The following is a 21,657-nucleotide window of genomic DNA, read 5'->3' on the forward strand; positions in this document are numbered from 1 at the left end:
CACCACAAGGGTGGTACTGGATCTCTCTCTCTCTCTCTCTCTCTCTCTCTCTCTCTCTCTCTCTCTCTCTCTCACAAAAGGGAAGCAAACTGGAGTTTTCTGAGCACACAGTAATGCTGCATCTCTGGGCTGTGACCTGTTCCTTGCAGCAGCTCTTGTCTTTTCCCCAAGTCACGCTACTGGTTGCACACAGGCTATTGAGGTTTGCCATGACATTACATTTAAATTGGTTTTTGTTGTTTTGCTTTGAGGCAGGGTCTCACGTATCCCAGGCTAGCCTGTAACTCACTAGATAGTTGAGAATAACATTGAACATCTGATTTTCCTGTTTCTACCTCCCATATGGTGAGATTATAAGTGTGTACCACCATAGTTGGTTTATGTGGTGCTGGGGACCAAACCCAGGGCTTTGTATAAGACTATCTAGGCACTCTACCCATTTAACAATGCTCCTAGCCCCATTTTAATTTTAATGGACATATTTTTCCTGGTTATCATCACAGACTTTAAGGATACTGGGTACTATGGAGCTTCTAATGTCAGGTGGCCAGCTACTGCAGACTGGTACAAATTCTAGAAGCTAGTGGCTGGTCACATGGGACTTGGGATGATTTAGGTGCTACACATTCATCTGGAGAGGAGCTGAGGTCAGAGAACAAGGGAAGGGAGTGGTTGTTCTGTGGCTTTTGACAGGTAAATGTCAAAAAGATATGGACCAAATGTTACTCTGAAATCATTCTCTCTGCTCCCCAAGTCCCCAAATAATTCCCTACTTTCCTTCCCTGCCAGAAATAGGTTGATCTTAGAATAAAGTCAGGGGTTTCTTCTTCTTCTTCTTCTTCTTCTTCTTCTTCTTCTTCTTCTTCTTCTTCTTCTTCTTCTTCTTCTTTTTCTTCTTTTTTTTCTTTTTTCTTTTACAATTCCAGATAAAACTTGACAGAAATAAGAACATAGTCTTGCAGGTAGAAGGGTTAGCCTACTGGCTTACCTATAATTTTTAACTTAATTTTCACAGCTCTGTGATATTTTAAGAACTATCTTTATTTTGGAGACAACGAAGTGAGGTTGAATGATTGGCCAGAGGAAGCAGTGTTATCTTGAGCTCAGACCTGTGTGGTGGTTCACTGACAACAGAGGTGTGTTGTGGAGGCTAAAGACACTGTCGAGAGTGGTGTGACAGCTCTACCACACTGCACTCTCATGCCTTTACTTCTGGTCACTTAGCCAAGCACTCGGTTATTCCCTCCACTCTGAAGTCGCTCACTCTGAGGATACCGTCCATCCTCCTTAGATAAGCCTTTCTAAGACTCACCTGTCTCTTGAGGGTATGCCATAATTTCCACCACTAATAAGTGATACCACTGCTCCCGAGCAAGATTGTGAAAAGGCTTTGCCACTACCATCATGCAGGAATTAAAAGACCATAAGCAGCCATTATCTGATGGAGATAACTGCTATCAGGCAAATGGTTCTGATGGACTAATCACTCTTGGAGTCGATCAACAGATCCTCTGTGAGCTTTCCTTGTACATATACTTTAAGACAAGGGACTAGAATGTGAAATCCAGACACTTTAAGGCTATGCACCCTCACTACCTTTAAGGTCCTAGGGATTTCATTTTAAAGGGCATCATCAGTAGCTTGGGTGGGTGGGTGGGATAACAGAAAATGACCATTTTTAAGTCAGAAATTTACTCTTTTGTTAAAACAGATTGAGATATACCTGGGCATGTTTATTGTACAATTACCCATTAATTACACAGCAAGACTCTAAAATTATCCAGCTGTACATCTAAAGAAAACTTGAGTAGCTAGAACCCTGTTTCCAAGATAATCTTCCTTACTGAATAAAGTGTGTAAGACAGCCTTGAAGGGAACAGCTCTTGGTTGACACCCTTCTCTCAATCTGACACACCCCCTCCTTGTTTCTCTAGGGTTCAGGGATGCCATTGGATGCACTCTGAGAACCCCCAGTCAAATTTTACTTAGGGAGGTGGAAGATCTGCTCCTGACAGCAGAGTTGGATGGGAAAACTGAACTTGGAGGGAAGTACATTCTCCTTAATGCATCCCCTTCCAAAGTAATGGAAGTAATCAGAACGAGAAAAATTAGTATTTCTCAAAGTAGAACACAGACTTAGGAAAAGGTTTGGTGTCTAGAGTTCTTGGCAATCCCAAGGCAAGTGATTTTTTTTCCCACTAGGGGCTCAGTTTTCTATTAGGAGACAGGAAGGTTCAAGACCAGACTCATGATTCTCAAGCATTCCTTCCCATAGAGCAGTGCTCCTCAACCCTGTCTTTCAGTGCATAGCTGTGCAGGGGAGTGGGGAGGAGAGCTTTAAATATGCATGTAGAATCTTGGCACAGATCAAGTCCAGATGTGTTCCTCCTTGCTCTAGTGGTGGGCACAAAGGTGGGGACAGCACTTCTCACTCATGTCCATCCCCTGCTGAGAGCAGTGATAGAAAAGGCCTTTGCAGCACATCTAACCATCCTGCTTCTCTGATTTCAAATACTTCTTTTTTAATTAAAAATTATGTAAAAATTCATTTTACATACCAATCACAGATTCCTCCTGTCTTCTCTCCTTCCACCCCTCCTGCCTCCCTTTCCCCTGCAACCCACCCCCCCATTCCCTCTTCCAACAAGGCAAGGTCTCCCATGGGGAATCCACAGAGCTTGGTACATTCAGTAGAGGCATGCCTAAGCCCCTCCCCCCGCATCAAGGCTGTGTCAGGTGTCCGACCACAGGTGGTGGGCTCCAAAAAGCCAGCTCATGCACTGGGGATGGATCCTGATCCTACTGCCAGGGGGGCCCCAAACACTTCTTTATCCCCTCAATGGAAAACTTTAAGACCCTTGTTGGAAAAGTAGTTTCACTATGTGACCTTAATGTGCTCATCTCAGTGACAGTAAGGAGTACAACTTGGCTTGAGAAACTTAGCCTCTGGATGGGGACAAAGCAGAGTGCACCTTTATGACTGACAGGACAGGACTGGTTTGGCAGGGAAAATGACTTTCTACTATTGATTCTTCTACATCATTAGTTGCACATATGTAGCTAATCAGTCAGAAAAGTCAATACACTTGACTTAATGAGGGGGAAAAAGGAAAGATTCTCCCATGTAGAAAGGCTTCACCTTCACAAATCCCCACACTCATCCTAAAACCAAGTTGATTAGCAAGACTTCTCTTCTTTTCGTTAGGACTTGTTTACTCTAGGATCCATGCCCCCCCCCCCAAACACTTGTATTAGATCTTCAAAATCCATTTTCCTCTATTAAGCACCGATTCATTCAGTATCATGGCTCATGTGGTCAGGACTTTATCGCCTGCTCTAGAGCCAACTTCTAGCAGGGAACTCCAGCAGGAAGATACTGTTTTGCTGTATGGGCACAGGAAAAGGCCATGATGATGAGGGAGGGCGAGGGGAAAGAGGAGAGTCTTGGATACTGCAGACTTTACCAGTTATGTCATGTTGTTTGAATGACTCACTGTAGATCTGATACTGATTTGGACAGTGCTTCTTCAACCACTTGCAGACATCCTGCTGGGTCCACAGGGCCACTGGTTTTGACAGCTTCACCGTGGCTGACTGTGGAGAGAGAAGAGAAGGAGTGTCTGTTAATGTGGCCCCATGCCTGGAAAGGCACGAATGTTCAACATCCTAGTGTGCTTGGTGAAGGCTATAGCCTGAATTTCCCAAAGAGAAATATATAACTCTTGTTTTCTCCTAACCTCTGCAACCTTCATTATTGAAAACACACAGACACACAAACACACACATACACATACATACAGACATGCACACAGACACACACACACACACACACACACACACACACACACACACACACACACACACGAAAAGGTGCAAGAAGAAAGGCAGTAAAAGTTTTACTCATTCTTGAGTTATTATCTCTTCTGGGATAATCCCCCAGAAAGTAGCATTTTCTAAATATTCTAGCAACATGGTAATAGGGTTTCCACACAGGTACTTAAGTTTTAGGGGTGAAATAGCCATTGTCAAGTGCCTTTCTGTTTGCTGGAGGTGTCTCTCTCTCCTCCCTGATATCCCAGGTGCCTACTAGAGCACTTGCCCCAGCAGGTGAGAATAATTATTTCAGGACTGACTGCTAGAAGACTTAGATGCCAGCATACTAAAAAGTGCTAGTCTGCCTGGGGGCTCTGGACTCAGGGTGTCCCATGAAGCCTGGGAACATTAGTCATGCCACAGTGGGAAAGCAAGGAGTCAATTCTTCCAGCATGTGGGGAATGGTAATAAGATAATGGGAGTCCTTAGGCTTTATATAGAAGCCAGCTAGTCAGGGCCTTTTACTGATCACTGGATCTCCCAGGGAACTGGTCATAAGTAATGAAAAATAAAAATAAAAAAACAGGATGTAAAGGCCAAGCCTTTGATAAATGGCAGATTGCAAATACATTTATTAATAAGCCTTGGCTCTGTCTTCTCCCTTATGGATCCTAGGAATTTAGGTTAGGCTACCTGAAAGTTCCTATGTCAATGATTTTATTTTTATCATTCTGAACCCAAACGGTAGGGCTGAAATATTGAGAATTCTTTAAAATATCTTCATTGGTAAAGAGATCTAGGTACTCTTTTATTTTACTCCTCTTTCAACCTGTTAGATTAAGGCAAGCAGACAGCCTTAAATTGGCAGGAGTGTGAATTATATCTTCCAAATGCTTATGAACATTTCATTTTTATTTTACAGAGAAAGACTTGCTTCAGTTTTAGAACATTTAACATAAAGAAGTAGGTCTGGCCTGCAATTATTCTTTGCTTGCTTACTCTTGACCATTATTTATGTCAAAGAAATTATGATACAGAATATATTTTCTAGTTTATAATATCTAGTTTGTTTTTAAGCAATTTTTAATTACTCCACTCCAATGTTCCAATTTTAAGAAAAAAGTATTAAGAGAGAGTGGTATAGATAGATCATGAGATGTTTATCAAAAATGGGGAGAGGGGGAAGGAATATGCAAATACTTGGGTAGCACTTCTTATTAATATGCTTCTAATTGAATGATTCCTTGAACTGTCACATACAAAATAATCACAAGTAATACTTTCACTTTTTACTTTGTTATGTGTTGTGGTTTGAATGTCAAAGGCTCCCATAGCTCCTATATTTGAATAGTTGGTACAGTTATCTGGGATAGGAGGTATGACCTCGTTGGAGGAGGTGTGCCACTGGGCGTGGGCTTGGGCCATTTCTAGTGCTTTATCTGTCTCTGTATGCACTGAGGTTCTGGATCCAGATGTGAACTCCCAGTTATTCCTTCCCTCCATGATCATGGGCTCTCACTCTCTGAAACCATAAGCCAAATTAGACGTTTTCTTTTATAAATTAACAATGGTAATTGTGTTTTTATCACGACAATAGAAAAGTAACTAAGCCAACATGTAATAATTTTTGTGCTTATCAAGTTAATTAGAATATATTTTTGCAAAATGATAGCATATATGTGCATATACTTTATGCAATGTGACTGGTATTACTTCTGCTATTAAGAACCAATGTTTTCAGCCACTGAATTTCAGCACGGCATGTGACCATCCTGACCAATGGAGTACAGTGGAATTTATGCTACATTATTTCTGAGGCTAGGCCATAAAAGACACAGCTTCTACCTGGCTCACACTTCAGTGTTCACCCTTGGAACTCAACCACCATGCTGTAGTCTAGATCATGGTATGAGATCATATGTAGGAGTTTCCATCATTCCCTCACAAAGGTCTTCCCTAACATCCACTATCAACCATTAATAAAATGAACAAACAAACATCAGATAAATCTGACCTCAAGCCTCTGAATCTTCTGGTTGGGGATCACAGATGCCATAAAGCAAAAGCCTGGGCTTCTTAATGCTCCAAATTAATTCTCAACACATCTCTAGGATTTGTGGTGGTTTGATCTACAACTCAAGTAATGAGAACACCAAGAAGCTTCTCTATCACTGTGCTCTCCTGAGTGTCTTGCATATAACAAGACAGATGGTGCAGGTACAGGCAAAAAAATAGCAACTGAATGAGTTAATGAACCGAGATGATTTTCATTCAACCAGTATTCTTAGGCATGACTCACTAATCAGCAATAGGCTTCAGGTCCAGTCCTGGCTGCTCTTTCCTACAGTATGCTGAGCTCATGTGGCTCCTAATCAAACATGGCCATCTCTGCCTACCACTCTTCAGCCCCATCTAAGGATGCAGCCATTGTCTTCTTCTGTTTGAAATCATATGGGCTGTTTTCCTAATTCTGATGAGAGAGAAGAACTTTGGTCTTGAAGAATTCAAGTGAGCACATGTTTTTATAGCTGCTGTTGTTTTGATGCTGATGTTTAATCTTTTTTCTTCTGCCCATCGTGATATTCTTTCCTTTTGCATGATCAAAAAACTAGAATTTGAGAGCTTTTAGGTAGAAATGTACTTTGCAGCATGTTTCACAAGTCAGCACCTCTGAGTCTGGTTCTTTCCTACTCTGAAAACTTTCCCCTCAGATTAGCTGAATGAGTTTAGAGCTGACACATCATTATCCTGAAACTCCTGCAAGTTTCTCTCAAGTAAAGCTAATCAAATTTTTTGAAGACTCCTATAAACCAGTCAGAGAAGACTGTAAATTAGGACAGGGAAGGCAGGAGAATGAAGTTACTTATACATCAATACATTAAACTTCCTTTTCCGGAAAGGTCATTCTTTAACTTACTCATTTCCTAAGGAACAGAGGACTCAAGCCCTACAGCTGGGCTTCAAAGGATGATTTACCCAAACTTGTCAAGTCAACTCAGAACACATCCTCACCTGCCTGTCATGGATGCCTTTCTTAGATATTTTCCTTTTATCAGATACTCAGTGGTTTTAAAGCTAACAATCACTTTTTCCTTCAGAATATATTCTATTATAACTAATTATGAATTTGGTGATATCTGCTTGAAAGGAGTAAACTCTAGCTTGAGACTATGTGAACTTACAGGGATACTCTCCCATGAGAACATAACAAATGGAATGGGGGGTGGGGCTGAGCTCCTACTACTAAAATTCACTGTTTAATATCTCTAACCAATTGTGATTGAAAGTCATGACCCTGTTTATCAGTTAGTTCTTAACCAGGGTCCCATTATTAAATTGTTATTAGTCTGCTACACATCAGCTAGTTAAGGGGTAGCATTAATGAGTCATAATGACAACAATCCCCCAGTCTGCTCTAGGTTTTAGATTTATTCTCCCTCCACTTCCCTTTTGTAGCACCAAGATGATCCTCAGTCATAGCTCCTTGTAGCAGCATCCCATCAACTCCTTCTCAACCTCAATCGAGCTTTGAGAGTGAATACCATAACCTGATGCCCTTGAGGAGCTTAAACTTACTTCTATGCATGAATTGGAACAAGAGGCTAAATCTATTGCCATGCATGAAATTAGCATACTGCCCTCTCCAGAAGGTAAGAGCAGGAGGTGCGTAGGTGTCCCATCCTTGCACTGGCTTCCTTCTCTCTGCCTTCCAGTGCTCACGCTCCTCTTTGTATCTATCACTAGATGATCATTTTCTCATTTTAAAAAATAGCTGCCAGGTCTTCTTTTTCCCCTCACAGTAGGAAACTAAACCCAAATAATAATAGTCCAAACAGCTGAGATAAAGCATTTCATATTTGCTAGGAACAGTAAACTAATAGAAAAAAAAAAAAAACCTGCCCAACGGCAAACATTAAAAAAATATTTACCCCAGTTCTCTTTCTGCATGCTCAGTTTTACCACATCATTCCTCGATTTACAACCCCAGAGACAATTTTGGTTTGTTTTGCTGCCCTAAAAGAGGCCTGAGGCAGTTTATTATCTTAACCTCTGTGCACTGTGACATGAAGCAGGATTCCAGACATTTCCTTTCTGAACTAGTCCTGGTCTTTATATCGACAAAATGAAAATGCATTTCAGACACTTTTACTTTCTCTTTTACAGACAGTTTCTGCAAGACTCATATCCTGAGGGAAAGGTTGTTTGAAAAATATTATTATTTTTACAAATGATTTTTAATTTAATTTGTCCATATGTACTAATTTCAGCTATGTTTTATAGTAATTTATAATTTGTGTTTAGCCAGAAAGTAGTCTTATGTAGTAAATTTTGAGCTTTCCAAGGTAAAGATGAAAATTTTCTGATAATTAATGAAATAATTAAGTGCTTTAAAGAAATTTAGTATTGAAAGAACATACTGCCTTTAAAGCCAAATTTTATTTTTTAATCTAATTACCCCTTATCTTTTTTTTCTTTTAGCAATACAAATTCCCTCTTAATTTACTTGGCTTCGAATTATAAGAGAACACTGTAATTGCAAGCATGTAATTACTGTGTAAAGTCTCTACTGGATGAGTTTGTGTGAGTCCTAAATGGTTAATTGTGAAAAACCAGAGAGCTTAGCTTTTTTTATAGCCATTGGTGGGAAGTGAGGCTCATAGACAACTATCAGAAAGTGGCAAATGTGACTTCAGCACCTCATTATAAGCCAGTTTGGCATGCTATAGGAGCTTCCTTCTTTTACTTTCCTACAATGCCTTGTCTTAATTAATTGCCTGTTTTTGTTATAAGACACCAAGATCAAGGCAACTTAGACGAGAAAGAGTTTATTTGGGGTTTATAGTTTCAAAAAGTGAATTCATTACCATCGTGGTGGGAAGCATGACATCAAGCAGGCATGCATGGTGCTGGAGTAGTAGCTGAGAGCTTACATCTTATGACATGACCATGAGGCAGAGAGCATACTGGGAATAAGGTGGGCTTTTGAAACCTTAAAACCCTTCCCCAGTGACACACCTCCTCCAACAAGGCCATACCTCCTAAACCTTCCAAAACAGTTCTATCAACGGGGCACCAATGATTCAAATATGGGTCTATAGAGGGTCATTGTTATTCAAACCATCACATATGCTTTCTTTAGTTCCCTGTCCTCTTTTGCTGACTACTTTTGTGGTATCATAGTTAAGACTGCAGAAAGAAGAAAGAAGAGAGGGAAGAAAGAGGAGAAAGAAACATGCATTTATAAATTATCTGTGTCTACTTTGGTGGCTTTAAATGTTCATTCATTTAGTTAGCAGTCTCTAAATATCAAAAAGAAACTTTGTAGTCCACAAAATGCCCACTTTAACTCTTTCATGGAAAGAAATGTACAGTATATTGTGAAGAGGTTTCTTAACTATTATATTCAGTTGGCAATCTATGAAGTTCACTTATTTTACTGTTATTTTGTGTGCTCTGTGTGTGTAGGTACACATGCATGTGGTGGTCAAAGGACAATGTTGGGTGCTATTCTTTAGATAGCGTCTATCCTACTATTTGAGACTGGTCTCTCACTGGCCTGGAACTTATCAAATAAGCTAGGATGGTTGACCAGTAAGCCTGGGATCCATCTGTCTCTTCCCTCTTAGGGCTGAGATCACAAGTGCCCGCTAACTAACACAACTTTTTTTTTTTTGGTATTTGTGTGAGTGTGTGCGTGTGTGCATTCTAGGGATCCAATGCAGGTTCTCATGCTTGCAAGTCAGTCAGGCACTTTACCATCTGACCTATCTCCGTGGCCCATGAAGTTCACTTCCTATGGTTCTTCTTGGTTTGGAACTAAATATATTATGGCCAATGAAGCTTTTAAGACACAGGCCTCCCTAAGAGAAGACAACTCCCTGATAGAACACTTCCAGGAAAAAAACAAAAACAAAAACAAAAACAGAGCATATGTCCTCGTGGTTGAAGGACTGCATGCAAGTGTAATGTGCTTTCACATTCGTTCATCTTTAGCCATACTTTTAACATCACTACAATGATATCATCATTTCTCAACACTGTTGATACCTTCTTCTAACAGTTCTTGAATAGCAGCAAATGGTGAAGCAACACGAGTACTACTTCAATTATATAGTATGGCTTTGTTAGCTTTTTCAAACATGCTAGAGAACGTTTACTCTCCATTGCCCACTGTAATTTGTACATACTGCCCCCTCTCCATGGCAGTATCCTTAGTGTTTTGACTATAAAAATAAAATTGTTTGCTGACAAGCTAAAATTTTGATCATCACTGAGTCACACAATTGACGTATGCTAAACTTACAGAAATCTAAACTTTTGAGTCTTCTTCAAATGAACTAGATTCAAATCAGAGCTGTTGCATCTTGTAGGCAAATTTTTTTCTGAATCCCAATTCAATTTTTAAGGTTTAAATTCATAATTTCAAACACCCACTAACCATTCTGTTGGTTATTCTCTGATATTTGTACCAGCCATGACAATAAAAGCTCTTTGAGGCTCTCAGTAACTTTTAAGAATGTAACAGAGTGCTCAGGACTAGAAGTCTGAGGACCACTGTTCTAGAGACCACTGTGCTAGAGACATTAAAATAAGCTTTTTAAAAAAAGTGAGTATAAGGAGAGTCTGAGAGAAATTTTCTCTTGTTTGTCCACATTGGAACTTAGTAATGTTCTTTTTCATTACTTGGTGCTGCAGACTCACACATATGGCAAATCTGCAGGACTCTGAGTCATCAATTAGTTCCTGTTTAAGATCTAACACAGAAATCCAATCCAATGTAAGACATCTAAAATGGTGGTTCAAAGAGCTTGACTAGGATGGATATATTAAGGCTTTGTGTGTCTTCATGTGTTTGTGTGTGCGTGTGTGTGTGTGTGTGTGTGTGTGTGTGTGTGTGTGTGTGTGTGTAGGAATGAGTGACTTTGCTTAAGGACTCCCTATCAGTCCCCTAATATATGAATAGCTACACTCTCCACTCTCCTCCCACCCACTGTTCTCTTTTATCTTTACAGATTCAAGGTTCTTCCTAAAACTCCACAGATTTCCTAAACGTCTATGTGAAACTACCCATTCACTGTTAATGAGCACTAGTGGTGCTGTCATGCCAAAATTAAAGTTGAACTTCCGTTATCTGTCTCGATAATTCTTGAGTTGTATCCTCTATCAAAAGGAAGACAGATTTCATCACCACTAGCTGTATGGAATGTAATTTTCATGCCACATCAGAGTGTAGCTAGAGTTTTCCTGCCTGGCCCATGGTCAGGACAAATTTCTCTCACCCGCCAGTCCTGCAGCTACTCAGACTCAACCGAATAAACACACAGAGACTAATATTGCTTACAAACTGCATGGCTGTGGCAGGCTTCTTGCTAGCTAATTCTTCTGTCTTAAATTAACCCATTTTTATTAATCTATAAGTTGCCACGGCTTACTGGTATCTTAACATCTTCTCATGGCAGCGGCTGGCAGTGTCTTTCTAACTCAGCCTTCCACTTCCCAGAATTCTTCTCTGCTTGTTCCGCCTATACTTCTTGCCTGGCTACTGGCCAATCAGTGTTTTATTTATTAACCAATCAGAGCAACACATTTGACATACAGAACATCCCACAGCATCAGAGCTCTGTGTGGATCTAATGATTTTGTTTTCATACCATGATATAAAGTGATGAACTGCAAACTGTATTTCCACCCCGATTTTTTGATAGAGACTCCCTTCTCTTGCTTATATTCACAATAGATACTTCTGTTTCTCTTATATTCCACATAGAATCTACTAGAGAAACCTGAGGGACCTATGATTAAGTATATCAAACTCCATCTCTCTTATCATTATGCTCTCAAAACTCAATTGGAGGGAGTAGCATGCTATACCTAGCCAACTGCATCTGACTGTTCCAGCACAACCAATAGAATTCTGTCTTCCCTTAGTCTTCATTTTAAACATTTAAAATGGTATATTGGGCTTCACACAATCTCTATACCAAATGTCACTGATGTAATTTTGATCATGCCTCCTTAATACTTTCCTTTCTCACTATTGCAATCTCTTTGCTTGCTTAGAAGTGCCAATGATGTCCACTTATTTTGCCTTGAATGCTCTTATATCTGCATGTCTTACTCCTTACCTCCATCAGCCTTTGCTCAAATGTTCCTTCTCAGTAAGAGTCATAATCCCTGTCTCCCTGTTTAGAAATCCAACATCCCTCCCTCGGGCACTTCCGGTTCTCTTTACCTCACTCTACTGCTTCTTTCTCTGAGGCAAGCACATGCAGCACACTACATAATTCACTCATTTGATCTATTGTTTACGATGTGACTCTTCTCAGTGACTTGTACCTTGTATAAAAGTTGAAGTCTTTCTTATTCTGTGAGAAATTCCAAACTTTAGAACAGTGCCCTGCACAAGGCACTCAGTAATCGTCTGGCGAACCAATGGAAGAACTGTCTGGAACGTCATCATATATTTATTACAGCTCCTATATCCTCAAAGTGTCAGAAAACTGGTTCAAGTCCCAGCTGTGCTCTTGACATTCTCAAGTTGAAGCATCCTCTCCTCCCATTAGATTTTTCTTGTACTGACTGAGCAGAAGTTGCAGAATTTGCAGAAAAAATAATGCCGAAGCTGTCTAGCACCATAATTCTTAGCAGCATAGCTCACAACCCTGAGTCTTAATCTTTTTTTTTCTTTTCTTTCTTTTTTTTGATTGACAGAGAGAATGATGAGACAAGAGAAGTTTGGCATTTGGAGCCATGCAGGCTTTCAGTGGAAGCCTGCTTCATCAATCACCAGTACCATGGATCTTGAAACAGTCCCTGGACCATTCTGAACATACTTCTCACTTCAATATATGACAGATAATTCTTACCCTGAGGTTTGTGAAAGCATTAGAAACTGTTTATCTAAGGCATTTAAATAGTACCGAATGCACAATATTATGTGTCCAGAAAGAATACATTAATGCATCTTTGACTGTATTCATAGGCTTCTCCACTGAATTCTCAAGCTTGATTTGGCATGGCACAGTGGGCACCGGTGCTCCTTGGAGACCAGGTAACTTGAGTTGTGGGCACAGTGAAATAGTGTTACATACACTGAGTGGATCTGGTGGGGAAGAGGAAAGGTGGGAAGTGGGGACTATGTGGAGTGGATGGAGGTGATACTGCAGTTGGATGTATTGAATGAGAGAAGATTTTCTTTCAAATTGATCCTTTAAAAAAAGACTGACAGAAAGCTGCTAAAGAAGGAGTAGGATTGGGCAACATTGGATAGAGATGGATATGAGAGAAAGGTGAGAAAATACAGTAAAAAGGAGAAATGAAGAAAATTAAATGAAGAGAGGCATTGGTATGTCCCTTCTTATTCAGACATTCTATTTATTCTGAGAACTACACAAATATGACCTCCTGGAGTTTATGGACAGTTAACCACTGGTTTCTGCCTCAGACTCACTGTCAGCCTTCCCTGTTTCCAAAGTGTCCTAACCACGTACCAAAGACACAGCTCATATTCCCCCGGTAGATCACATGGCTATTTATAAAGAAAGACAAACTATTTACTCAAATGAGCAGATACTGCTAACCTACCCAGATATGCTGATGCTACTAATCTACCTATGTGTGCAGATGCTGCTGATCAACCTACATGTGCAGATGCCGATTGAAAGTGTCACAGGGGGTGCTTGTAAGCAAGGCTAGTAAAATCTACTATCTCCAAAGTGCATGCTGTTGGCACCAGGGTTCCTAACAATAAAATCTCATAGAATAAACAGGCAAACAACAAGACACAAGTTGCATCTTGATGGGAATGTCGTTCTGTATGCTGTGAATGTGTTGCTCTGATTGGTTAATAAATAAAATGCTGATTGGCCAGTAGCCAGGCAGGAAGTATAGGTGGGACTGGCAGAGAAGAGAATTCTGGGAAGAGTCAGGAGTCACCAGCCAGACACAGAGGAAGCAAGATGTGAAGGCAGAACTGAGAAAAGGTACCAAGCCATGTGGCTAAATATAAATAAGAATTACGGGTTAGTTTAAATGTAAGAGCTAGTCAGTGGTAAGCCTGAGCTAATGGCTGAGCAGTTTTAATTAATATAAGCTTCTGAGTGATTATTTTATAAGTGGCTGCGGGGTCTGTGGGGCTGGGCAGGAGAGAAAACTTCAGCTACAGCATCTAGCAACCTGTACAGCTTTGGTTACCAAGGCCTGTTCTTTCTATTAGCTCAATTGCTAATCTTGTCAGGAGATATAAAGGGAGAGGATCACACTGTGCTTTGAGTCTGACTTGACTTAACATAGCAGGAAAACCCACCACTCAACCACACACATGAACACAGCCTACAAGAGATGTGTGTACAACACACAAAGGCATAACCACACTGCATGCATATGTTATTAGCATTTTTTATGTGAATGATAAAATCACAACAAAAGCAAATATGAAAACAAATATAAACTATTACGATGCTATTGATTATTATCATTACATATTTCTGCAACAATGCCTTTGGAACAACAGTAGAGTGGATACATGACAGTGATGTCTTCACTGCAAAGGGATCAGGTGCAATATGACTAGAGGTCTTCAGTAAAAAGTTTGCATCTCTTTCCTCACTTCTTGAGTCTGGTGGACAAATTGGAGCCATGTAGCTTACCTTGACAAAAGCAGAAGGTACAGATAAAGTTGGTTCACGTCTAAGATGAATTCTTGAGTAAACTTGCATCTTTTCTATGTTCTTTTGAAAACTTTGTGAGAACATGCATAATCAAGCCTGACCAAACAGGTCTTGGGAATGTGTCAGAAGGGTATTTATAAAGTCATTCCAAACAGTATTAGGAACAGTATAGTGACCAAGAATATGGGAAAATTTTTTGACTCCAGAAAAGTCATCTTGAATCTTTCCAACAATTTATAAAGCACCTACCACATCTGACTTATAGAGGAACAGACTTAGAGAAGTCAAGCAGCACATATGAAGTCACTGCTAATGAGCTTTAGGGCTGCATTTGGTATACATGCAATAAAGTTACACAGCACAGAGACTTAGCATTACTCTAGCTTGGTAGACATAATGGAAAAATAAAGGTCAGGAATGTGCTCTATGTTATTGATACTCAGTGCTACGTGGCTTTCTTGATCACTCATTTAAGATAAATGTAAATAAAGAAGAAGAAGGTCATACTATTGTCCTGGAATGTTTAGGGCAGAGATATGCAAATCTGCCCTCCTCCCACTCAGTTCCTTACCACCTTATGAATGGAGGACACATTTCCTATGCAATACAATTGGATGGTGATAATCTTTCTATTTCAGTGGTATTGCCAATAAAAAGACAAGAAAAATACTTACTTTGTCCATAATGTAAAACTGAAAGCAAATTAAAATAATAGAATAGCTGAATAGTTAATTTTCATGATTTTTACAGAAAATGGAAGAGAATGAATCCTACAGAACTTGAGGCCACCAAACTCTTGGTCCTAGAGAGAAAGCATAAGCACCCCCAAATTGCTGCTGTACTAGGGTAGAGAGTGGGATATAAAGGACCAATTTCCAAAATCTGGAAGCATAGTGTCTTCATCATGTGTGATGCTTGTAATTCCAGTCTTAAACTTACTCAAAGGATACCTCAGCTCCCACCTCCATGGATTATTGATCACTACAGTCTGTCCACCTATTCCAGTCAGCCAAATGATGACCTACTTCAATTGAGACTGTTATGTATTGGATGCTTTGGGCCCTCAGCATTCACACACTGATGCCCTAATTCTGAGTTTGTATTTAGATACAGATTTAGGCTAAAGGAGGTCATAAGGGTGGATCCCATTTGACAGAATGAGTAGCATTATGATAGGAGACACCAGAGCATACACACCCTTTCTCCCTCTACTCCCTTCTCCCTCTCTTCTCACCACAGTGAGAGTGGCCATCTGTGAGCCCAGAGGCTATTTCTCACCAGAGACTGACTATTACAACACCCCAGTCTCAGACTTCTAGCCTCCAGAACCCTGAGAAAACACAGTTCTGTCAATTAAGCCAAAAGGTCTGTGACTCTTTGTCATGGCATCTAAAGTTAAATCACACGGGACCAAACTAGTCCAGGGACTGGTCAATTCAAACGCAATACCCTCAGAGTCTGAGACTGATGGACCCTTAGAAACCTCACTACCAGTATATAATCAACAGGAAGATAAAGTAAACGCAATGAATTATAAGATAATCAAGGAAACCTATTTTCTTGTATATTTGTACTTGACTTTGAGTACTAGCTTTTACATCACCAAAGAAAAAAATCATTGAGGACTTGCTTTACTAGCCTAGTTCATTAATTTTATGGACAGTTTTTCCAGAATCCATGTTTAGGTATACATCTTTATGGCCACATTCTCTTCTGGACAAATAATTATACATCCTTATTTGATTCATAACCTAAGTACTTCTTTTGTTTCTATAATCACACTATTTGCTTTCTAATCTTACCACGATCAAAAAAAGCATGCAAAAGAGTTTTAAGAAAGGGATTAAAGTGGAAAACACATTTCTTGTCTTGGCAGCTATTTTTTTTTCAAAGAACTTATACATGGTCTTACATTAAGTCAAACATCTCCTTTCTCTAACTTCAGTTGCAATTTCTAGGGCATGTATAGCTTGTATATGAAATATCCACCAAAAATCATTATGCATCAAAGGCACGGTCCCTAAGACAAGCAATATTCAGGGGAAGAGGTTTGTCGGGGCCTTGTGGGGGAGTTTCCCACCTTGACTCATCAACTGATAGATTCAAAATGTGAACAGACCATTGGAAAGTGGTGAAACTGTGGACAGTGGGGCATGGTTGGAAGACTCAGGTGACTGTGTGCAGGTCTTTGGAGGGGAATTCTCCTGGTTTCGCCCCATTACCACTTTCCACTTCCTAGCCTCCATAAGGTAAGAAGCCCTCCTTAGCCACACCCTTCTGTCATTATGTTTCAGTCCTGTTAAAGATCTGGAGACAACAGAGTGGGCCAACAGGGTGAAAGATGTGAATCAAACACATCTTTCCTGATTTAAACTGTTCCTCTCAGATGTTGTCACAGCAAGGGAAAGTCAGGTAACATAAGCGCCAACATCTTCATGGTTTTTCTTCTTGATGTCTTTAATTCACTGGGATTCAGGAGTTGTCTATTGATAGCTCAGTAGGAATAATTAGTAATTAGTAACTAGCAAATTGATCGTTTCTTCCCTCATCTATCCATCCATTACCAATTTTAGCTCTATGGATTATTTTTTATAAGCTTAAACAATGTACTTCTATTTATATGAATTTCAAATACAAACTCCTTTAACTTTTTTCTTTACTTGTTTTGCTCTTCCGAAGTCCCACATTTTGCATCTACAATATTGCTATTTTGAGTCAACATTATTTATTCAATCTGACAGTCTCTCCATTCTTCTGGAGATTGACCTGAAGTTAAAAATCAGTAAATGTCATTTACTTTATTATGATTGTGTAAATTTTGTTCAAATGCTGAGCCAATTAGCCCAGTTGGCATGATTTTTTTTTCTTGTACCACATTCTTTGCAATCCAGTGTCACATCTTTTGAGAATCCTAGAGCAGTTTCCCAACAGGAAAATAAAATATATTTCTGACATTCCAGCTATTGCTGAAATTCATGCCACAGTTTAATTTATTTTATATTTGGGACATAAGTTCTTATCAAGTTTTGGGTCTTTGCACTATCTAATTTCCTCCTTCCTGCCTGCCTAATTCCCTTTTCTTTGCTGGCCACTCAAACCTGCAGTCTTTCTGACTCTGTCCTCCTAAGTGCTGGGATCACAGGATGCTTTTCATTCTAAAAAAATATGTATTACTAATGATTATAATCATAGTCTCCATTTATCTTCTTCCCTCCCCTTTCTCAAATATCTACTGTATGAATTCCTCTTGGCTGCAATTTAACCTACTTTCGATGGGTGGATGGTTGGATGGATAGGCGGGTGGATGAATGGAAGGGGGAATGCATGGATGGGTGAATGGGTGAATGGATAGAGGAGTAGATGCATGGATGGATGGATGGATGGATGGATGGATGGATGGATGATTTCCTGGATGCTTTTTTCCCCTTTCTTAATTAGCATATGCTGCTTGCTGGAGCACAGGCAGAAGATTCTTCCTAAGAAGCCTTTGCATGTCATAAAAGGGTTTTATTCTATTTTCACATTTTGGTCAATATAATGACTAGACATGGAGTTCTAAGTTGAAAAACAGTATCCCATATAATTCTGACAACATATATTCTGTGTCTTTCTACCACCAAATATGTTGTGAGAAGGCTGCAGCAGTTTCACAGGAGGATGTAACATTTTCTTTTTATTTATTTATTTATTTATTTATTTATTTATTTATTTATTTATTTATTTATTTATTTATTATTACTTTTTTTTTTTGAGACAGAGCTTCTTTTTGTAGCCCTGGCGGTCCTGGAACTCGCTCTGTAGACTAGGCTGGCCTTGAACTCAAAAATCCTCCTGCCTCTGCCTCCCAAGTGCTGTGATTAAAGGGTTGTTCCACCACTGGTTATTCTTTCTAATATTTTTTTAATTGAGGAAAAAAAATTATACAGTATATTTTGATCATGATTTCCCCTCCCCCAGTTCATCCCAGATCCTCCTCACCTCCTCCAGACTTGATATCCCCCATCAATATGCTTTTCCCACAGTTCCTGTAATGAACATCCTACTTTGGGTTTCTGTGAGTTTGACTATTGAAGGTACCTTATACACATATATGATAAGAGTGATTTTTGTGGCTGTCTTTTTTTTTTACAATTATAATGTCCTCAAGTTCATTCACGTTGTATCATTTTTTTAGATTTTATTAATTTTATTTTATTGTATGGGTGCTTTGTCTGCATGTATGTGTGGGCATTATGTACATGCAAGGCCAAAGGATGCCAGAAAAGTACATTACATACTTGGAACTGGAGTTACAGACAATTGTGAGTCACTATGTGGGGGATGGGAACTGAAACCCTGTCTTCTGGAAGAGCAATCAGTGCTCTTAACTACTGAGCCATCTCTCCAGCTCCTAAACTTCCTCTCTGATGCTGAACATTTCCCTTACATCGTGCATTTTTTTTATCCATTCATCTATGTATGGACGCTTTCTCAGGTGTACTCAGTCCTAAAAAGGATTGATTCTAGATAGCAAGGACCAAAACTAGAAAATCAAGAGGGTTTTGCCCCCCTGGTTGAGAATATTTATGTTTTGAGCTAAGCTGGAGGTTAGTGTATGGATCCAGGAGATATTCTCCAAGTAGATACTATACTCCTGTGTGTATACTGGTAGGCAGCTCAATCAGTTTTCTTATGACAAAGTTGGAATCGGGGTAACTTTTACCATTTGCTTTGTGAACAGTACTGCAGTAACATGGGTGTACAAATATGAGATTCTGTTTTAATTCATTTAGGTACATGACACAGATATTGAACGTTTATATTTAAGAAAAAATATCTTTCTCACATATCATACAAGTCTCTTCCTACATTAGGAGTCAGCAATTATGTCCCATCGACCAAATATAACCTCTATCTTATTGAAAGCTAATAAACTGTCTTTATATTTATAAGTGGTTGAAAATAAAAAAAAGAGGACAGAAATTTTCTGGAATATGAAAATTATGAGCAACTAAAATTTCATTTTCCCAAGCATTGCTAGAACAGGACCATGTTTATCTGCCCTCATGCTACCAAAATCTGGGGTGAATAATGGTGACGGAGACTGTGTGGCTTGTGGAGATGAAAATATTTACTATCGGAACCTTTACAGAAAAGGTTTGCTTACTCTTGCTCTACATGACAGATTTTTCTCAATTTCATCTGCCAAGTAATCTACTAGTTTCTAAATTTTAAATTCTAGTCCAATTTTGAAGGAAGACCTATCTATTTTTTCTAATTTGTTCCTTTGTAAAGCATCAGGATTTAATGCATGTACACAGGTGAGTGTAAAGAGGTTTGTGCAACTGCACGTGTGTGTGTGTGTGTGTGTGTGTGTGTGTGTGTGTGTGTGTATGTGTGTGTGTGTGTGTGTAGGTATGGAGACATCCACTGCTGTTGTTCCTCAGTAGCTGCCTACCTCCCCACCTTCCAATGAGAGACTAAACATCCCAGAACTTGCTAAGTAGCAAGCAGGCTAGGCTGGCAGTCCTGAGAGCCCCAGGGATGTGTCTGTCTTTGCCTCCCCAGCTCTTTGATAATGGTGCTTTCTCAGAAAATTGGGAATCAATCTACCTCAATACCCAGCTACCCAATTCCTGGGCATATACCCAAAGGACGCTCCATCCTACCACAAGGATACTTTCTCAATTACATTCATAGCAGTATTATTCATAATTGCCAGAACCTGGAAATAATCTAGATGTCCCTCAAATAAAGAATGGATGAAGAAAATGTGGTATATTTCCACAATCGAGTATTACTCAGTTGTTAAAAAATGACATCATGATATGTGTAGGCAAATGGATAGAGCTAGAAAAAAATCATCCTGAGTGAGGTAACTCAGACCCAGAAAGACAAACATGATATGCACTCACTTATAGGTGGTTATTAGCTGTTAAGGAAATGATAATCAGGCTACAATCCACAGATCCAGGGAAGCTGAGTAACAAAGAGGGAGGGGGGACACAGATCTCCCTGGGAAGAGCAATTAGAGGAGATCTCCTGGGTAGACTGGGAGTGAGTGGTGATGGCAACAGAAGGGATGGGGCTGGGGAGGAGGGAGAGAGTATTGGGAGAGACAAATGGAATAGGACAGCATTTCAGAGGTGAGGTAGAAACCCAGTGCAATGGAAACTCCCAGGAATCTGTAAGGGCCTAAACCCATCTTCTATAACCAGGCAAGGCCTCCAGTAGAGGGACTGGGATACCAACTGAGCCACTAAACAAACCTTCAACCTACAATTTGTCTTGCCTGAAAGATGGGCTGGGGTAAAAGTGGCACAGAACTTGTTGGAACAGCCAACCAATGACTGGTCCAACTTGAGACCCACTCCACAAAAGGGAACCCATGTTTGACACTACCTGGATGGTCAGGAAACAGAGTCTGGAATAGCCCAAAGACATAAGATAGACCCAAACATGACTGGCAAAAAATAGTCAATGAAATGATTCCTAATGACATTCTGCTATACTCCTAGATTGGAGCCTAGCATAATCATCATCAGAGAAGTTTCATCCAGCAACTGATAGGAGGAGATGTAGAGACCCACAGCCAAACATTAGGCAGAGCTTGGGAAATCCTGCAGAAGAGAGGGAGGAAGGATTGTAGGAGGCAGAGGGTCAAGGATGCCATAAGAATACAGTCCACACAATCAACTAAGCAGGGTTCATAGGGGCTCACAGACACTAGAGAGACAACTGGGGACACTGTATGGGCCTGATCTAGGTCCTCTACATGTATGTTATGGTTGTGTAGCTTAGTGTTCTTGTGGGACTCCTAACAGTGGGAGTGGGGACTGTCTCTGACTCTCTTGCCTGCTTTTTGGACTCTTTTCTCCCTGCTGGATTGTCTCATCCAGCCTCAATATGACGTTATATGCCTAGTCTTATTGTTAACTTATTATGCTATGTTTGGCTGATATCCCTGGGAGACACATTCTTTTCTGAAAGGAAATGGAGGACTGGATCTAGTAGAGAGGGGAGGTTGGAGGAGGAGATTGGGAGGAGAGGGGGGAGGAGAAAAGACCAGGTTGTAATATATGAGAGAAGAATAAATTAATTAAAAAAATTACATGGGCTAGTAAAAATACTAAAAACATATTTCAAACAAAATGAAAAAATATGAGAATAAGTACATATCATCATCCAGTTCAGC

General features: G+C 39.9%; 1 protein-coding gene across 5 annotated transcripts in view; it reads right to left on the reverse strand.

Annotated features, from left to right (window-relative positions):
• The window catches only part of Samd12 (sterile alpha motif domain containing 12), a 425,431-nt gene that overhangs the window by 246,283 nt on the left and 157,491 nt on the right, over positions 1-21,657 (reverse strand). For 4 of the 5 annotated variants that reach the window (XM_052747811.1, XM_052747808.1, XM_052747807.1 and 1 more), the window contains exon 3: positions 3,465-3,594. In XM_052747811.1, the coding sequence (XP_052603771.1) occupies positions 3,465-3,594 (130 nt within the window). The remainder of the gene's footprint in view (positions 1-3,464; positions 3,595-21,657) is intronic. The other variant, XM_052747810.1, reaches the window with a different exon arrangement.

The sequence above is a fragment of the Peromyscus californicus genome, unplaced genomic scaffold, assembly GCF_007827085.1.
Source record: "Peromyscus californicus insignis strain IS unplaced genomic scaffold, ASM782708v3 Scaffold_20__1_contigs__length_68692818, whole genome shotgun sequence".
NCBI lineage: Eukaryota > Metazoa > Chordata > Mammalia > Rodentia > Cricetidae > Peromyscus > Peromyscus californicus.